At 38.1% G+C, this 19,320-nt stretch overlaps 2 protein-coding genes across 2 annotated transcripts; one reads left to right on the forward strand and one right to left on the reverse strand.

Annotated features, from left to right (window-relative positions):
* The first annotated feature begins 420 nt into the window (after positions 1 to 420).
* On the forward strand, positions 421 to 3,822 carry dlx3b (distal-less homeobox 3b). The gene is made up of 3 exons (XM_084435240.1): positions 421 to 896; positions 1,592 to 1,776; positions 2,839 to 3,822. The coding sequence occupies exons 1-3, from the start codon at positions 575 to 577 to the stop codon at positions 3,142 to 3,144; spliced, it is 813 nt and encodes a 270-aa protein (XP_084291366.1). The 5' UTR covers positions 421 to 574; the 3' UTR covers positions 3,145 to 3,822.
* Positions 3,823 to 11,803: 7,981 nt separating this feature from the next.
* dlx4b (distal-less homeobox 4b) lies at positions 11,804 to 19,102 on the reverse strand. Its single transcript, XM_084434750.1, has 3 exons — positions 18,465 to 19,102; positions 16,934 to 17,127; positions 11,804 to 12,256 (listed from the first exon to the last, which is right to left on the reverse strand). Exons 1-3 carry the CDS (start codon positions 18,781 to 18,783, stop codon positions 12,005 to 12,007), a joined length of 765 nt encoding a protein of 254 aa, XP_084290876.1. The 5' UTR covers positions 18,784 to 19,102; the 3' UTR covers positions 11,804 to 12,004.
* Between the last annotated feature and the right edge of the window lie 218 nt (positions 19,103 to 19,320).

Raw genomic sequence — 19,320 nt, forward strand, 5'->3', positions numbered from 1 at the left:
TATGCTAATAGTAATGAAGCATGTTTTTTTAATGCACCAAAAAAACATGCATGTTAAAGTCATTTCAACTTAAATTACATTAAACTGACTTAAAAAAAATGAGTCTTGTATAATTTATTTTAAAAAACGAAAATGGCTTAACTTATTTTGATGAGTCAAAGCAATGTAAAAACACATGTTGTCATAACTTATTGATCTTTTTTTTTTTTTTTTTACAGTGTACAGCTCTATACTTCACAGCTAAAATCCCAAAAGCTGAAGTTTGGAGACGTTAGGGCGAGAGGCGGAGAGGAGTCTTTGCTTCGCCCTCAGGGCTGGAGGGAGAGAGAGAGAGAAAGAAAAAGCAGAAGCGAGGAGCCAATAGGAGCCAAGCGTCCACCCATGTGCCCTATAACTCAGAGTTTCTCATACCAGATCCCTGCCATTACCTTCAGTTCTTCAACCGAGGGAGTTAGAGAAAGCTGCTCATCGAGGATTGTGTTACAGGCATCGTCCTGATCGAAACGTCTGCATGACTCGTTCAAGTCTGCCCTGGAAATAAAGTGGACGACCCTTGTTTTATTTCCCCTAAAGGATGAGTGGACCGACATATGACAGGAAGATACCCGGTATTTCAACCGATCTTTCGAACTCTATGAGTTGCCATCCGACTTCTAAGGACTCTCCGACTCTTCCAGAGTCCTCGGCTACAGATATGGGTTATTACAGCAGCCATCACGAATACTACCAGAGTCCTCCATACTCTCAACAGATGAATTCATATCACCAGTTTAATCTGTCTGGGATGGGGGCATCAGCCGGACCTTACCCCACCAAGACAGAGTATCCTTACAGCAATACTTACAGACAATACGGACATTACAGCAGAGACCTGCAGACGCCACCACAAAGCGCGGGTGAGATATTACATTCAGAAAATATGCCAGAGGTAGGCTATATGCCTATACATCTACAAATTGTCTGGATTTGCCTTCTTTATATCGGGTTAAATAATCATTTTCTAGAGATTATAAAATTGTGTTTGTGGGCGGCTCGAGAAACGCAAGAAATCGGCTATTATAGCCTAAATAATTCACTTGTTTGGTTGTTTTGACTCTGTATTATTATTCCACTGAAGAATTGACATAGTTCAAATAAAATATACTTCAGAAGGGTAGAAAGTTGCCTCTTTATCACAACAGACTTGCGGTCGCTGTAAAACAATTAGCCAATGACATTTTTATTGCGACTGTAACACGATTAATCATTATTACTCGCTGCTCCGGCTATAGATGTCATCATATATTTTATTGTCGGTGTTGGCCTAAATTACATTATACAGCCATTCCTTGAAGATGTTTTAACTAGGCTATAGTCTGTTTGTGCTCAAATTTTTGCGTTTGATACTGCCTAGCAGAGCTAGAATGCATGAATCGTTTTACTCATGTCGCTTATTTAATTTTAAAGAAGCATAGGCTTACTCGTTTAACGATTTAACGAGAATGTTTTGGTTTTAGTCCCCAAAATGAAACCAATCGGTTTTCGGTTTTCTTTTAGGTCCTGAAATAATCCTACTTTGAGATAACGTGGTCTGTCATTTTATTCTTTCCAGTCAAAGAGGAACCTGAGACTGAAGTTCGGATGGTAAACGGAAAACCCAAGAAAATCCGCAAGCCGCGCACCATTTACTCGAGTTACCAGCTCGCCGCGCTGCAGCGCCGCTTCCAGAAGGCGCAATATCTGGCGCTGCCGGAGCGCGCGGAACTCGCCGCACAGCTGGGGCTCACGCAGACACAGGTAACACTGCAGCTCACATTCACTTATAATACTGTTAACATAATTACTCGTCTGACACTTGACATTGTGTTAACAGCTTAAAGCGATTTCTTGCACTTCAATCGCTGACACTGCAGCACACTGAGATAAGGATAAGCAGCAGTCTTATCAGGTCATAAAAGATGTGTGGAAATGTTATTGCTCGTTCTTTTTTACCATCATAATTAATTAATTAATAATTGTTTAAAATTCATCTGTAGGCCTAATGTTTTATAACAACAACAACAACACATTTACATTTTTTTTTTTTTTACCACAATATGTCGCTATGAAAAGTTTTATAGGCTTTTAAAAATTGACGGCTTACCCATAAAAGCTAATCATATGACCAATTTTTAGACTGTAAAAAAATTATTTCATCATTATATTAATAACATCTTTGTTTCTATCCGTTATTGTTTTTAATTTTAAACGTTGGTAATCTAACACAAAGTCAGTGTGCAAATTATGTAATAATGTAAATAATTGTAGCCGTATAAAGGATTTTAAAGATTTAAATAAATGCAGACTAAAGATAGGCCAACTTTTCAGGGTGAAGTCTGTCGAGGTAATCGTCACACAATACTTTTAAACACTAAAGTGTTTGTCATATATTATTGATTTGTAAATCTGTAGTTACCTAATACATAAAAATATCTAAAATTATCAAAAGCACATGAGCAACTGTTTTTATGGTTCCTTCGACTTCCGTTTGGTGTGCCTATAATCGAAATGCCAAAATACGTGCTTTGACTTGTAACTCTATTTTATTACACTGAAATGAAACCATGTTGTCTTGTATGGAAATAAATGAGCCTATAGTTCTTAATTTACCAAGATCCCTTTGTGGGGGGTTGAACTTCAAACTTTTATTAGGGGGATCTGACCCCCTATAAATTTAGCCTAGCCTATCGTTTTTCGCTTAAAAAAATGTAAGCATTTCAATTTAAATTATTCGTTTTTAAACTATTAACGGGTTAATATTGTTTACAATGTCCAAAAGAAAACTGACGCGAACGTCGTTTTTCCTATCTTTTTGAACAGGTCAAAATCTGGTTCCAGAACCGGAGATCCAAGTTCAAGAAACTTTACAAGAACGGCGAGGTTCCGCTGGATCACAGCCCGAACGCCAGCGACTCCATGGCCTGCAACTCCCCTCCATCCCCGGCTGTTTGGGACAGTAACGCGCACACTAGCCAGGTCAACCGGAGCCAGATCCCCCAGCCACCCCTCAGTTCCACACCCCCCTACATGGAAGATTACAGCAATCACTGGTACCAGCAGGGATCACATTTACAGCATCCAGTGCACCACCCAGGACCAGCACCGAGCGCGGGGGCCGTGTATTAACAGACATTGATGGAAGAGTTTCATATAAGAGTTGGAAAGACTTTTGAAAAACTCCACAGAAATAAGCTGAAAGATGCTCCGCGAGTATCTGGGGGAACGACACACTTTGTGGTGGCATTTTGTGGACTGTTTAAACGCATATCTGTTGATATGAATGCTTTGTGTTGAAATATCAGTAGCCTATAATAATAACAACAACGATGTTTCAATGTGTCCCGGCTACTCAGACCTATTTCATATGCACATAGGTGTAGGTTAAACCATGTAAAGGAAGTTTAGAGTGGTTTTAAGTTATTATGTTTTATGACTTCCTTTGTTTTCATGTTTTGTTCACTGATGGATGAATATTAAAAAGTACGTTTTAAAGAATGATTAAACCCCAATTGTGTAGCCTATCAGTCACGCCACCCACAATGTGGGCTGGTGCGGCGCGCGCGTCAGAGACTCAGGACATAAGTTATAAAGACTTGTACAAAATGTTGAAAGCTGTACATATGTGTTTAAATAAAACAGAACCACTAAATTCGTGTCACTTCGAAAGATTGCACGGTGGTGCTCGAACCATTTTTATATTCCTGTAAGTAGTTTTATTGTTATTCTGTCAAGCTGAATAAATGAGAATTCAAAATATTTCCTAATTTACTACTTCTTCCATTTAATGCAACAGTTTACCCTGATAATATGTAAAAAAAAAAAAAAAAAACTGCCATTGTGCACACATTTGATCTATTCTGTTTTAAACGATTTACAAATATGCAGTGATATCGCTTTGTTCCGGCTCTTAAGGGTTAAGTCAGACAGATGTTATTTTTGTGATGTGTTTGCATGCATCAGCCTGGTAGGTCTGCGTGCAAAGAAGCTGTAGGAGGCGACAGGCGAGCAGACATGTTGGAGTCACTGGATTTTATTAGTATTCTGTTGGCAGATAACAAGATAGACTACAGCGAAGAAGGGGGTGACTACTGAAATAAAGCCTTGCGCTTTAGGGATAGTCGGTCACAACAAGAATAGACAGGGCAAACAAAGGCATCAAACGTAGGCCTAGAAAAACCCCATGAGGTTTACAGGTAGATATGCAAATGAGTACAGCTCGATGGTATTTCAAAGCGGCATTTAACCTGTTCCCTCCCAGATTCCGCCTTCCCGCGGTTTTTAATATGTATAGACCTTATTCAGAGCAGCGTCATGACAGGTAGGCTATTAGCGAGGCTGCGCAGCTTTTGTTTGTTTGTTTGTTTGTTGTTGTTGTCGTCGTTTTTTGTCTACTGAAATTCTCGGAAAGATATGTTAGTGTTTCATCAGCATAAAAAACACATTGAATAACAGTACGTCCCACTGTAGACTGGTATGTCTACCTCAGAGTCTCACTTTCATTCCCGTTAAAAAAAGATGGCGCTGCTGTGAATAAGGTCTATAGGCCTATGCCTTTCTGTAGCCTAATATAGACCTATTAACGTGGAAAAAAACACATATCAGATAGGGTAACATCAGGGACGTGCGGTCAGGGTAGGCAGGGTAGGCAGTGCCTCACCAAAGGAAATGTTGACATTACATTTATTAATTCCAAGAACTTTATTCATTCACCACATTATTAATTGCATTTATTTTATTCCAAATATTAATTTTTGTAACAAAAATGTTCAGGAATACACATATAATATACTCATTTTGCCATTGTTTGCTCCTAAAACCATTGTTTCATGCAGGAAATGCAAGGCCATGGCCATTGAGGCAGAGGTTAGCAGTGCCTCTTTGGTCCATAGAACGTAGTTTACGTAGGTTTGCGCATGCGCAGTCAGTTCTCATGCTGTCTTGAATTATCAACATTGAGGCAGAGACCGAGCTTGCTTCATGTCACGTGATCCACTCGCTCTCACTCAATCCGCGCTTCCCGATCTAGCGGCGCCTAGCGTTGGCTGTCACCAGGCCCGGGGTGGGTAATCGGGAGAATTCCCGGTGGGCCGCTTCACTTTTGGGCCGGTCGAGGATTTTCTTTTTTCACATTTGTCACGTTAGTTACATTAGGCTACACACGTTCGGACGTTCCGCATTCTGACACCGCAGCGCGCAGCCTCTGCATGGGTTGTACCATGTGAGGGAGTTCTCCCCTCCCCTCCTATAGAGTTGGTTGGGTCCATAGCCCGTCTTTTCCAAAACGTTTTCTCAGGAGTAGGCTACCGCGGCACCGCCGGCGCCTACCGATAGCTGGGCCGGCTCTACCATAACGCGTCAGGGAGGATGGATGGGAGGAAGAGGCCAGGAGGTATGGAAGCTTGTTTCCGCCACAGAATAAAACATTTTAAAAGATAATTGCGACTTTTTATCTCACAATTGCGCGTTTACATCTCGCAATTCTGTCATTATTTCTCAGAATTGCGTGAAATAAAGTCGCAATTGCGTGTTATAAAGTCAGAATTTCGAGATATAAAGTCAGAATTGCGTGAAATAAAGTCGCAATTGCATGTTATAAAGTCAGAATTGCAAGATATAAAGTCAGAATTGTGTGAAATAAAGTCGCAATTGCTTCTTATAAAGTCTAAGTGAATTATTATTTAACCTTTACATTATTTGTTGAACCATGGCATTAATACAAACTACAAGTGACTAGGCTGCTTGTCGATTCGCTGACACCGCGCCGCCTCCCTCTCTTAACGTTACTGTGTCCCGCACAAAACATTTGTTTGTTGTATAAGTCGTAAGATAGATGTGTCCATTAATTTGATTATTAGATTTGATTGTGCATTAGCCTCACATATGACTGAGTTTGCTGTATGCAGGCAGCGATGTGATGATGCCTGATATGAACTTGGGTTGCTACATTAACTGAATGAATATATAAACATATATGCCACATCGATTGGTCACAGCCTACCCATGACAAGATTTCACCGCACGTTACTGGGTAACATGGGGGAAGATGAACAGTGATAAGAACAATGTGCATTTAGAACTACTTTTAAATGGTAACATATTTAGATATAGGCTTAGCATGTGCAGGATGATGATACATCAGCCAATTATAGGAAATAAATAGAAACATTTGCTAATTTATTTTTTAGGCTATAGAACAAAATGTGAAATTATAATAATTAAAAATAGCGCATCCATTCATCAAAAGTACTAAGATGAGATTTAGTGTCATCCATAGTCATGAGAAAAAGTTAAGGTGTGTGTGTGTGTGCTATATTTATAGTCTTAGCCTATAAATATAAGCCAGATTCGCAGTTCATGTAGGCTACATTCAAACCTAATTGATTTTTTTTAATATAGCCTATATATGGAAATATAAAACTTTAATAGCCTATTTTATGAATTTGATCTACTCAAAGATCCACGTGCTAAGCAAAGCAATAGCATGCGTCCATATATTTAGTTTATTTTACGCATTTGCCTCTGGGGAGAAAATGTATAGGTTATAGGCTATTGTCGTTTTAACAACTTTATAATATAGATGATCTATAACAGGCGACGGGCGCCGCTGCAATTCAGAATCAGAGTTGTCGGATTTACAACAAGTGAATTTCAGCCACTTCTCTCAAAAGACATGAAAGTAAGGTTTCAGGTGAACTGGGAAAAGAATGAAACTTTGTGTAGCCTATGTGATTTCAATAAACACATCGTCAAATGATATGCCTAAGGATTATTAGCCTACTGCCGCTTCCATAGACATTATCATTTTTTGCTAGTAGCCTACTATGTGTATTTAAATATCAGAAACATAAAATAAACATTAAACATTAGGCTATATGGTTGAAAACACTGAACAGTTGTGATATTGATACACGACAAGCGCGAATTTAGCGGTTGACGATGACGTGCCGCTCTGAGGTAAATTCATTAACACACCTGGAAGGATGTTTTCTGGAAGAATTTAATTCCTGTAAGTCCTACTGAAAACATGTGTTGTTGATGTTTATTCAAGGAAATTGGACAGATATCGGTCAGTTGCCAAAACACCACGGAGAAATTAGGTGTGAAAAAAATAGTATCCGTCATAAGGCTTTGATAGAAACTTTTCGCGTGTCAAAAATCAGATGTAGCCTAATAATATAATTAAAACGTAAAAATAGACAATGGTCATTTTGCGCGCTTTAAAATGAACTCATAACTGACCATAAAAGTTTTGTGTAACACTTTATAGTAACTTTCAAATTCAAAACAAACATGATCAAATCATATCAGTTCATGCATGCAGGCCTAAATTCATTTACGAATAGCCTAAAAATGAAAATGCAGGAAGCAAGGTTTTAAGACAATTCTAGGCTATTGTAATGTAGCCTACATTAATGAACTGTTAACCATAATTCAATAATGTTTGCTAATGTTTTAAAGATATTATAAAGTGTTACAATTTGACTAAAAGTTCGAAGATCGAAACTACAAAGACGCCTTTCCTGTATTTCTTATGCGCATAATTAATTTCATGGGAAGCATGATTCATTCGTCATTCACTGTGCTTTAATGTCAATTCATTATCATAAAAAACAACAACAAAAAAAACTTCAAATAAATTGTAATTGTTAGGTGTTGTCTGAACACCCTGTGCTTTTCTAGTCTGGTAAAAAGGGACGGTCTCCTAAATATGTGATGGAACAATTATAAAAAAATCTCGACGCATTGTTTCATGTGCAAAACAGAGAACATACTGAACTCACGTTTGAAATGACGCAAAACCATAATTTGAATCAAAGAACCGCATTAAATAATCTGGTTTCGTTTTATGCACAAATCATAAGCCTAACCGCTAATGCTGAAGCTCTGCTGGAGTCCTAAACAGACCAACATTCAATATTGAAATAGGCCTATTCTCTGATATTAATTTATTCATCAGTGGGAATGTCTTTTCTTCTTTAATCTGTTTTTATGGTAGGCCTATCGTTTTTTTTTTTTTTTTTTTTTTCGTGTTTATGGTTGGTTATTAAACATTCTCCATTCTCCAAACCATTCTCCAGGGAATTTGAATATGTAAATGGACAATATGCATGTGACCACTCACATCATGGCAAATGGTATTGCTTTAGAACAAAATATTGGGACAAGCCAAATAGTTACTAAAATAACTCCAGTATGAAATGTTTCACATAGAAATATCCACTCAGTTTAACAGCAACAGTTGTAGCTTAAGTATAAGAAGCAGAAACAGTCCATCTGGGCTGCAAATCTTGCCCAAAAATACTGCTATGAAATTCAAAGCATAGGTGGATTGGATGTGGATGCTGACAGAACAAAAACAAAAGCAAAACAAAAAAACGTGAGCGGCCACAGCAGTTAGATGAATGTCATGATAGTTAATTCAGTTAATTACGATGGTTGGCTGGTTGGTTGGTCAACTGTGAGTCATTTCTGGGCATTTCATAGCTGTGGAATTAGTCATGTAGATCTTATAATACCCGCCTCAATGTAGCATGTGATTGGGTTACTATTCTACCTCCAATAGAGAAGAAAGAGTCATATTCACACCTAAAACCTGTCAGGCCACTTAGTTCCCTTTAAAACATGATAATCCCGTCATCTGTGTACAATGGCCATAGCTCAAACCCTAAGACATTTTATCCCCTCTAATGTGTTTACCACTTTCATCTGAGGTAGTTATGCCATAGGGTCCTAAAGAAACGGCTGCTATCTGTTTGATACAATATTTGCAGTTGAAGTTGGGCCGTATGTAACATATCTGTTTTCCGTTGGGCTTGTTCGTGGTGTGTGGCCCTTCAATTACAGGCTATGATCTAGATGGCGTCGTCTTGGGACACATCGCTCACTCAGAGAAACCCAAAAGCTGGGTGTGTGGGCTGACATGGTCACCTCGACGGCCCTGTGCGCTCCGTCCGTGCCTGAACTGTTGAACTTGAACATGATACTAAGATTCAATGCAGCGCTACACCTAAATAAAGATAGGCAGGGCCAATCTTTACGTGTTTGACGAGAAACCGTATCCAAAAAATGGCACCGGAGGCCTCTGGGGTGGTTGAACAGGAGGTCAGCTGCGGTTGGGACATGCATATGTTGCCATGTAAAGACAGAGGGCAGCTGCCTGACACCCGCTCAAAGCTCGAGTCCGCAGGCATCACTCAGCAGCATCGTTCTGCTCCAAATGTAAATACCATCAAATGAGAGAGGTTTTCTTGACAGCTGTGAACCACTGAACTCTCTCTCACCCCAGAAACCGGGGACGATTTCGGGAACCGCTTTCATCCTCGTCCTTCAAATCTCCTCCAGGCCTCTGAATCCGTTCGGAATTAGATGCGTTTCGATGCGCCACTCTGTTAAAACTCGTCAGGCACCTCAGAGTGCTGGAAATCTCTTAAACTTCTATCAGTCCATCTCATCCCCTTTTACTCCCATCACCCTTTAGAGCTCTCCCAAATCAGCTTCCCACGTAATTGCCCTGTTTGAAAGCCCCTTTTCTCTGCCCGTCCGACTCGAGCACCCATTATTCTAATCTCGAGATGTAAAATTGCCCATAATTTCCCTTGTGAGAGCGCAAGCTACTTCATTCAAAAAACACTTGTCTTCTCTTCCCATGACTGTCATCTGAACAGAGCAACATAAACTCCACAAATCAAACTCAGGGATGGGAGTATATAAAGAGGGGCACGATAAAATCATTCCATAATTTTAGGAACATTAAGTGCAGAGAGATGGTTTCCACGTAGAGAAGTTTCTCAGTGTGGTTTGCTACCTGTCCAGAGAGAGAGGAGGTAAGTGACTGCGCTAGGTTTCTTGTTTCGCTGAGATGAGCACAGTTTAGGAAATAACAGACTGTGGGACTGGTTGCATGGAAATCTCCCACATATGTTGCAGAAGCTCATAAATGTGTATAGGCCGGTTATTGTACTTGATATTAAGGGTTTCATGCTGGAAAAGGTTTATTTATTGTTTATTTCAAACTTCTGTTATTTGCATGTGGCAGGCATTATTTTATATTATAATACTGCATATAATAACATATCCACTCAGCAATTTAATTTACATTATTGCAGTTATTTCATGCTGAAAGAGCACCACCGCGTGCTGAACTGCGTCTAAAGATCTTGAAATGACAGAGATGCTTTGTAATATGCCTGTTTAAACAAGGCTGTTTAGACAAGACCCTGTTGAATGAGCTGGGTCAAAGTCAGGTCAAGTGGACCCCGCATTCCTCCAGGTGGGCATCTTATTACAGTGGATCAGAGAAAAACACAACCCGGTTTAATAATCGCTACGCTAAAAAACGATTTAACTAGCTTTTAATTGTGCTTTAGAGGGCCTGAAAACCTGTATTTAGACTTACAAGAACAACGTGTTCAATAATACAGATACGAAAGGTGTATCCTGGTAGTAGATTGCTTTTAATATTGATGGACTGTACTTTATTGAAACCCTAACAACCTTAGCATTTTTATGTAGCCTATCCTGAAACAAAAAGTCGCGTTGCGTTTTTCTGTGTCAAAATACATCGATACGAAATGAGCACGCAATAAATCATTGTGAATCACATTAAATGTACATCAACGTAACGTGGGCTGTTTTAATTGAACTCAAACATTGTTCACTGTGTTTAGTTTAAGTACTGAAATGTCCATATAAGTGCATCTAATTTCCATCCAGCACGTGATTGAATGTTGTAGCAATTTATCATGCTGACATCACGACATCCACTCAATCAGTACATTGCATTATTTTAACATTACATTATAAAGAAAGGAGGAACATATAAGATGTGGAAAAGCAGAGGTGTGCTGATTTGATGCGAAACATCTTGCACTTAAAATTCGATAGGCTATAGCCAAAAGATCGCGTATTTATCATCACATGGACCACATTTTATTTCCACGATTCTGACTAAATAATATAGTCTATTTGAATGGAAACACGGATATCTGATTGTAACTGGTAGGCCTATTATTCACTATTCATTTTTCTGTTGTTAGCTCATTTTTCTGTTTACGCAATTTATTTATGCAAAAATGTATACATTTTATTTAAAATAAAATAAAACTCGGACCTATTTACCTGAAATATTTATCTTATGGTGCAACTTTTAACGTACTGACATTGTATCAGAAATTTCCAACAAACAGGCCTATGCGAGACACAATTCCATTCATATTTCAAGTATAATAACACAGAACAGAACCAAGAAAATAACATGTGCGTCAGGTGACATAAAAAAACTGGTCAGAGCCGAATAAAACAGCTCATCTTACAGTCATTGCCTTGATCATAAATAATTCATAAATCTCAACCTCCAGTCAGCCCACAGCTGGACAACGAGAAAAATGCACATGAACACATGAATCTGTGAATTTACAAATGATGATTTGCGATAAATTATGCAGTTAACTGTTTCATTCGATCTCAAGCATCTCTCGTTCATTTCGATCATAATGTTGTTATTATTTTAGGCAATTAATTCCAAAACGCTACTATTTAAAATACATAATGCAATGTAAAATACATTAATTTTACTTTATTTTTTATTATTACTGTTATTATTAATAATAATAATACAAAAATCAATTCAATCAATTTTTTAAAATTAGCTATGGCATACCATACAATATTGTACCAGGCCCGTTTTGAATGTAAGAACAAACGTTATTACCTCCATGGTGACATCGAAATTTCAACATCAATATTCTGAAAATGTCTGTAAATCATTCATAACATAGCAGCACATCCATCCTTTCATAAATCCTTTATTTCAAGCACATTGTAAAAGCTACTGAATATGTGTTTCAGGGGCATCTGCTTGCATAGAGTTAAAACACAGTCCTTTCAAACACACCAAGCAATAAAACACATGATGGAGTTGCGAAGGGAAGCACCTTCACAGGTTAAGCAGGTGTCCACACGGAACGAAGGAGTCTCTCTGGCTCAATCACATCATCTGAGGTCTGGGCAGAGGATCCTGGTGGTGTGAGGGATACCAGTGCCCGTAATTGTTCATATAGCTGCTTGGGTGCATGGATGGCACTTTGTTGGCCATAGAGACCTCCCAGAGCTGGGACAGACCCGGAGAGCAGGGAGAGGACGAGGACGTGGTGTGGAGCATCTCCCCTTCAGGTCCACTGGGCCCATGCTTCATTATCTTCTTATATTTGGAGCGCTTGTTTTGAAACCATATTTTTACCTTCAGAAAACAGAATGGAACAAAAATGACCATTAAAATACATCTCAGATGATGCAACAATTGAGGCCACATTTTGAGGCCACGCCACACAGGCCTCAGTGGTCTATTTTATAACGTATTTGATTATATGATATTGACACTCTTGACACACTTGAACAGTCTTTGCAGGCATGGACTCAGTGACACTGCTGTGTTTCATTACACGCGCTCAGCAATTGTTCCGCCCTGCCATTTTTATGAAGGCAGTGAAGCATGTGTCTGACAACAACAATCACAGCGTAAAAATGAAATTACTTCCAGAGAGCTTGTTTGGGAGATTTTGATATTTGGACTTCATTTAGCATGAAGATGATTTAGGCACACCGATATTTAACATTACAGGCATAACCATCATGCACTGCTGAGATTGAAGATTTTAGGCTTGCAACCATAACTTGTCTTCTTTTTTTAAGACTAGAAGACAAATTTAATTGTTTAATTTATAACACTTTATCTATTTGCGTCTGAAGATTTCAATTCCAATGCATAGGCAGTTTCCATTCACTGAGACAGAAATCTCCACTTAGCACTTTCATATACCAAACATTAGTTTTATTTCTATCTATATTCTAAAGTTTTTTATTTTTCTTGCTTTAAAACAAAAAGTCAACAAAATGAAACATGAAAACAAAATTTGAACCTGGCTTTATCCAATGTTTCTGTTCTGGAAATGTACATGTAATTAGATACATTAGCATATTAAAAACTTGTAATACAACTTAACTGTGATTAATCAACAGGGGGAATATGGTGATATCTATTAGTTACGCTGTAAAGCCGCGCTCATTCAAGGAAGTGCATTTACACTTCATTTGAATGATAACATTTGATAACCTTCTTTAATGCTGTTAATCTGAGTGTACGACGCAAACTGCTTGCTGAAAACATCCTCAACTTAACAACACTGAAATAGGAGCACACAGTTTATCTGTTAGTCAATTGTGTGTGAAAGTTGCGTTAATTACTATAGGTGTGTATATATATATATATATATATATATATATATTTATACTGCCGTTCAAAAGTGTTTTTGAAATAAGTCTCTTATGCTCACCAAGGCTGCATTTATTTGATAAAAAAAACACACACAAAAAAAAACAGTAATATTGTTAAATATTATGACAATTGAAAATAAATGTTTTCCAATTGAATATATTTTAAAATAGAATTTATTCCTGTGATCAAAGCTGAATTTTCAGCATCATTACTCCAGTCTTCAGTGTCCCTTCAGAAATCATTCTAATATGATGATTTGCTGCTCGGAAAAAAAAATCATTATTATTATCAATGTTGAAAACAGTTGTGGACAATTTTTATTTTCAGGATTCTTTGATGAAGTTCTCTTTCATTTATTTGAAATAAAATCTTTTGTAACATTATAAATGTCTTTACTGTAACTTTTGATCAATTTAATGCATCGTTGCTGAATAAAAGTAATGATTTATTTTATTTCTCAGCCCCCCCCCCCCCCCCCCCCCCCATTTTGTAAAATGTTACAAAAGCTCTCTATCTCAGATAAATGCAGTTCTTTTGAAATTTCTATTCATCAAAGAATCATGAAAGAAAATGGTCCACAACTGTTGTCAACATTGATAATGACACTAAATATTTCTTGAGCAGCAAATCATCATATCAGAATGATTTCTGAAGGATCACGTGACACTGACGACTGGAGTATGAAGCTGAAAATTCATTCAATTTCATTTTAAATTGTAATATTTTTTCACAATATTACTGTTTTCTTTTGTATTTTTAATCACACAAATACAGCATTGGTGAGCATAAGAGAGTTCTTTTAAAAACAATAAAAATCTTACCGATCCCAAACTTTTGAATGGCAGTGTATGTGCACCCCCCCACCCCCCCACAGTATAACTTATAGCTTTAACTTCATTTCACTGCAAATTAGTGCACAAATATTTGAGACGTGTCCTTAATGATGTAGGAGTTTATGGTTCCCTTGCCAGAATGTGCACTCAATTTAGAAACACCTCGCAGACCGAGACCCAAAATTGTCCTTTGGGAAGAATTCAGCACGAAAAACACCAGCCACGCTTTAAGGCTGACTCAGAGAGCCCACCTAACGCAGTTTCCATAACCTCAGACAATCAAAATCTATGCAATGGGTTTTTACACAATGTTATTAGTTTGGCTGTCAACAGATTTAATAAACACATGCAAAAAGGATTTTCTTTTTTATTTCCAAAGACCGGTTTGCCAAACAGCTTTTATAGTGAAGTGATGGATTCCAGACCTATGTTATATGTGTAAGGAGGGACTTGGAAAAGCCAAAAGCATATGCTTGTGTGGCACTTGTTTATGTGCTTTCAATCACATTTATGGATCAAATGGAAACTGGCAGCCATGCTCTGGATTTCAGATAGTTGCCACCAATATCGCAGGTACATTTCGCATCAGCATTCACATAAAGTAGGTTTGATTTGCAAGCAATGCATATTCAAGCACCGTCTGAGGTGGATGTGAGAGGCGTTCTTCAGCTGATGACAGGAACACTTTGATGGAAACCGAGGCGTAATCACACAGGAAACCCTTTTAGCTGTGGGACAGACTGAACTCATTCTCCATGGCCAAAAACGAGGAGCAACCTGTCACACTCAGGGCGGCAAGTGTGGAACGTAGATGAAGAGGGAAAGAAACGAAGAAGGCAAGCAGTGAATGAAAAACAGAGCAAGCATAATGGGAAGGCTTACACTGTGTATGCCATGGGCAATATGGCTGCACCCAGGCTTATGTTAGGTTTCCATTTTTCTCCACACACACACACACACTGATGCATGCGTTAATACGTGCGTGTCAGCAGGAGGGATTTATAAAAATAAATCATTGTCCACAACACCACCCTACAGGAACTCATTAATGGGTGTGACATCAACATAACAAGTATAGACATATAGACGACTTATTAATCAATCCCAAAGGGAATGTATACAAAAGATCCTGCATAGGTAAATAACAAGAAATATCTAAAATGGGTTTTTGCTTAGTGAAAATTCCATTCCTAAAAATCATCCGCGCAAATTTCAGGCTCATTTATCTCATTCACTGGCCCCGAAATGACTGTGTTATGATGGACGAATCCATCACTCGTTCACGAACAGTTGGATATGTATTATTAAGCATAAGGCTTAAGCAATCAAGAATAAATATGCTTGGGATAACAGCTTAAGTACTGGGAAAAATATTATCTCATACTGTAAAGACTGAGAACACAAAAGCTAGTGCGCTAACTAAAAAATGAAAGTAAAGGCTGGATTAAACGAAATCCTCACTTAGCTTTAACAAAAGAGAAACAAATCAGCCTACTTACATATACATGACGCAAAGTAAATAAATGCTCAGAAACCAGTATTGACTGACTCATTTGAACGTTCATCCAGTATGATACTGAGTTAAAGCCTCACCTCAGCATAAATACTTTGAGATAGATTTAAAGTGGCCTGAAAAGCACATGAGTGCTTCAGCCTCGCTTAAAAAACAATGAATATCATTGCATTAAAAGATATCAAACTAACAGGCATTTGCAGATAAATTACACTAGACCTTTATCACAGAATAAATTCACTTTCAAAATGACTTAATAACTGGTGTTTTTATTGGATGTATGAAGTGAGTTCCCCTGAAGTTCACATAAACAAGCCCAGTCCATCACATTAATAAACACGGACTACATCCTCCTGAAACCCAGATTATTTTTTTATTTTTTTCGAATTTAGTATTTTTTCATGTCATTATATATTCATTAGATATTTTATTCATATATTATAGTGGACACCATGGACTCAGGTGTTTAAAAAAATAAAAATACATGGAATGAAGCAATGGGATTTTTTGCATTCACCAATCAATTTTTAGGTTTCAGGATTTTTTTAACCAAACTTTGTAAAGATGATTCTCAGCTATGTTATGATAGATATAACGTTTATTGATATATTTTTTTTACTTTAAATGGATAGTCAATACAATGTATCTATACACTGTCTATAATTTGCACATCAGTGTGTTCCTGGGGAAACGTGTTATAATGGGAGTAATAATTGGCAACATCTTCATAATAATATCTAATATTTCATAGGAATATTGATACACCATTTATTTCCCTATTCAGTTGTTGAGTCTCCCAAAATGCCTGATAAACATGCTGTAAGTCAGTTTCAATTTTATTTTTTAAGGGTTAGTGCTATATTTCTTTCACATAAATTCCACTTGCCTTGACATTTTGCTTCTAATGCAATGGTATTGCTATATTTTCAGTGAGGCTTAACCGTTCAAATAGCCTATTTTTTGAGCAACTCAATGAAAAACCAAAACTTCTAGGCCTAAAATTCACATTTCTTTGTCCGAAATGATTTGTTTTTCAGTAGTGCACGAGCGGCGCCCATGTGACAAATTCTATAAAACCGACGCGATCATAATGAGGTGCGTCAACAGACCATATAGACAAGGCTAATCCACATCTCATATAATGCGACCCATAACATCGTTCCCCATCTGCTCTCCTCAACAGAAAATCTACAATTAGTAGGCTAGCCTATCAGGACTATAGGCCTAATCCCGAATCAAGAAGAACACGTTGCAGTTCTATAGTCTCAAACAGAAGTGAGAATGCCAGACATTTACCTGTGTTTGTGTGAGTCCCAGTTTGGCGGCTAAATCTGCGCGTTCGGGCAGCGCGAGGTACTGGGTCTGCTGGAAGCGCTGGTGTAGCGCCTGCAGCTGAACACTGGAGTAAATGGTTCGCGGTTTGCGGATCTTCTTCCCCTTGCCATTGAGGCGAATCTCACCATTCTCAATGACCGCTGGCTTTTCGTGGTCTTCAGGCATGCAGACGAAATAAAACGACAGCATTATGACACAGTAGGCTAAATGCTCATAAATCTTCAAACAAGCAGGTTAACCCTACTTAACCTTGAGAATTTTTTTTAAATTATGTCACAGTAAATAGCTGTAACTGTCTTTTGATTTACAATAGCCATTCAGGAGATGTATCAGGTGTTTAGAGGGAACATTAATGGGTCATCATTTTTAAGATCGGCAAACCATAATTAAACTCGTTTTAAAGTCAAGTTTACAGGCCTACCGAGCCTGAACTTGAACCTAAGAGCAAAACAAACAAGCCATAGCATCGTTATCTTTGGAAGAATTACAACTGCATCAATCATATTAGGCTAATATTGAAAAAAATAGGCGTCTTCGCTTTAGGTTATAACAAAATTGGAATCGATTTCGACAGCGCTTCGAGCGTCGGTGCATCTAAAAAATATTATTTAGGCCTATATATTTATATGAATATATATAACTTATATTTGAACAATGGATTTACTTTAGATTTAGTCTACAAATGTTGTATGTATTGCTCTAATGTTATAAGCTACTGAAATGTGAACAATGTGCAATTTTTAGGCTATCATCGAAATTAATGGGAGATATTGGATCATGAACACATGACGAGTGCCTTAATTTGCAAGAGTAGTCTAAAGTATTTTTAAGAATTTACACAATGCAGACTGATACCTAAACTACGAAATGGTTCGTTTTTTTTAATGTTTTTTAATCAAGTTCTAGGCCTTCCAGAAAAAAATAAATGATGTTTACCAAGCTTAAAAACACAAATCCTCCAAGAAATAAGCCCAAGAAAGAAAAACAGTTTTTGAATTAAAGTCGTTAAAATAAAAGGTCAGAACCAATAGGCAGTAGGTTACTCAGACGTTTGTGTTTACCATTTGTAACTGATTTACCCCCGGTCTTTAAAATTAATTAGACCTGTGTGCCTTTTTTTTTTTTTTTTTTTTGTAAATCTGGTATTTATTTAAAAAATACACGGTGCATTAAATTAGCTACTGGTACAAATGCAGAAAAAAATATATTAGGGATCATAACAGATATTAGCCTAATCTAATAATGATGCATGCATAGCCTAAAGTTTAAGTAGCCTGTGCATTGCATTTTGTATATGGTTTTATATATATATATATATATATATATATATATATATATGTATGTGTGTGTGTGTGTGTGTGTGTGTGTGTGTGTGTGCATTAGCAAAAGCTGTTGTGAACTTGACTATAAATGCCACGACAGACGCACGAATCTTTCAAGAAACACGTAGCGTCAAAACATCACATTTGGACGATTTTAAGAGGATACTCACTCGTGTCCTCGGCCCTCGTGTGAGCTAAAGAACTGCTGTGGTTGTTTGGCTGGTAAGGCACGTAAGCCCCCGGAGCAGAAGCGCTCACCGGCCCGGGGTAGGCGTATCCCAGCGGCCGGCTGTAATGGGAAGCGGTGGAGTAGGGACCATCGTGCTGGAGGTGTCCGCCTGAGTGCAATCCATGTACTGGGTAAATATTGTGAGAAAATCCGGATAAATGCTGCTGGTTGGTTGTAAGTCCGTGGCCGAACTCTAAAAATGCCGATTTTGAAGGATCTGAACTATTCAGCGTATCAGACATGAAACTCATAGACATCATTAACAGTCAAGTCCATACAGCCCGATGATGGTCCGAGTGCTGCATTGAACGCTCACTGTGCACGAAAAAGACCTTGAACCGGATCCATCACAAAAAGATCGGGAGCAAGAGAAAATAACCTCGAACTTTTAAACGAAAGCGTATTTCCCAAAGTCACTGGAATAAATCTCATAGGTGAAATACGACTTTATCTTTTTTAAATCATGACAAAAACGCGCAATATCTTAAGTCACATCGGGCTCGCGGTCCTGTGTGTTTCTGACTGACTCGCGCTCCGCGAGAGCGCGCGCTGATTGGTGCGTCACGCGACACCAGGGGAGAGCTATAATGAAGTTGATGAGCATTTGCTATAGAATTGTGATGAGCCCCGATATCGATCATGTCACAACATAATGATCTTCAAATTAAGCACGACCTTTATCTTGCAAAACCCACGAAGACAAGTGAACTTGAATACAGAAATTATTAGGAAGAAAAAAACAACAACTCTTTAACGCAATGCAACTTCGCAGTCAACGAGACCCGGGCTAGTCACTC

Source organism: Rutilus rutilus, assembly GCF_951802725.1.
Source record: "Rutilus rutilus genome assembly, chromosome: 16".
Taxonomy (NCBI): domain Eukaryota; kingdom Metazoa; phylum Chordata; class Actinopteri; order Cypriniformes; family Leuciscidae; genus Rutilus; species Rutilus rutilus.

What these genes read in the sequence shown, in the direction of transcription:
- dlx4b (XM_084434750.1), bottom strand. Translation starts at nt 18,783, where the DNA reads ATGATGTCTATGAGTTTCATGTCTGATACGCTGAATAGTTCAGATCCT. An exon ending in CACGAGGGCCGAGGACACGA is followed by an intron (nt 17,128 to 18,464) that starts GTGAGTATCCTC and finishes GCATGCCTGAAG; the next exon opens with ACCACGAAAAGCCAGCGGTC. An exon ending in TGGGACTCACACAAACACAG is followed by an intron (nt 12,257 to 16,933) that starts GTAAATGTCTGG and finishes TGTTTTCTGAAG; the next exon opens with GTAAAAATATGGTTTCAAAA.
- dlx3b (XM_084435240.1), top strand. Translation starts at nt 575, where the DNA reads ATGAGTGGACCGACATATGACAGGAAGATACCCGGTATTTCAACCGAT. An exon ending in GACGCCACCACAAAGCGCGG is followed by an intron (nt 897 to 1,591) that starts GTGAGATATTAC and finishes TATTCTTTCCAG; the next exon opens with TCAAAGAGGAACCTGAGACT. An exon ending in TGGGGCTCACGCAGACACAG is followed by an intron (nt 1,777 to 2,838) that starts GTAACACTGCAG and finishes CTTTTTGAACAG; the next exon opens with GTCAAAATCTGGTTCCAGAA.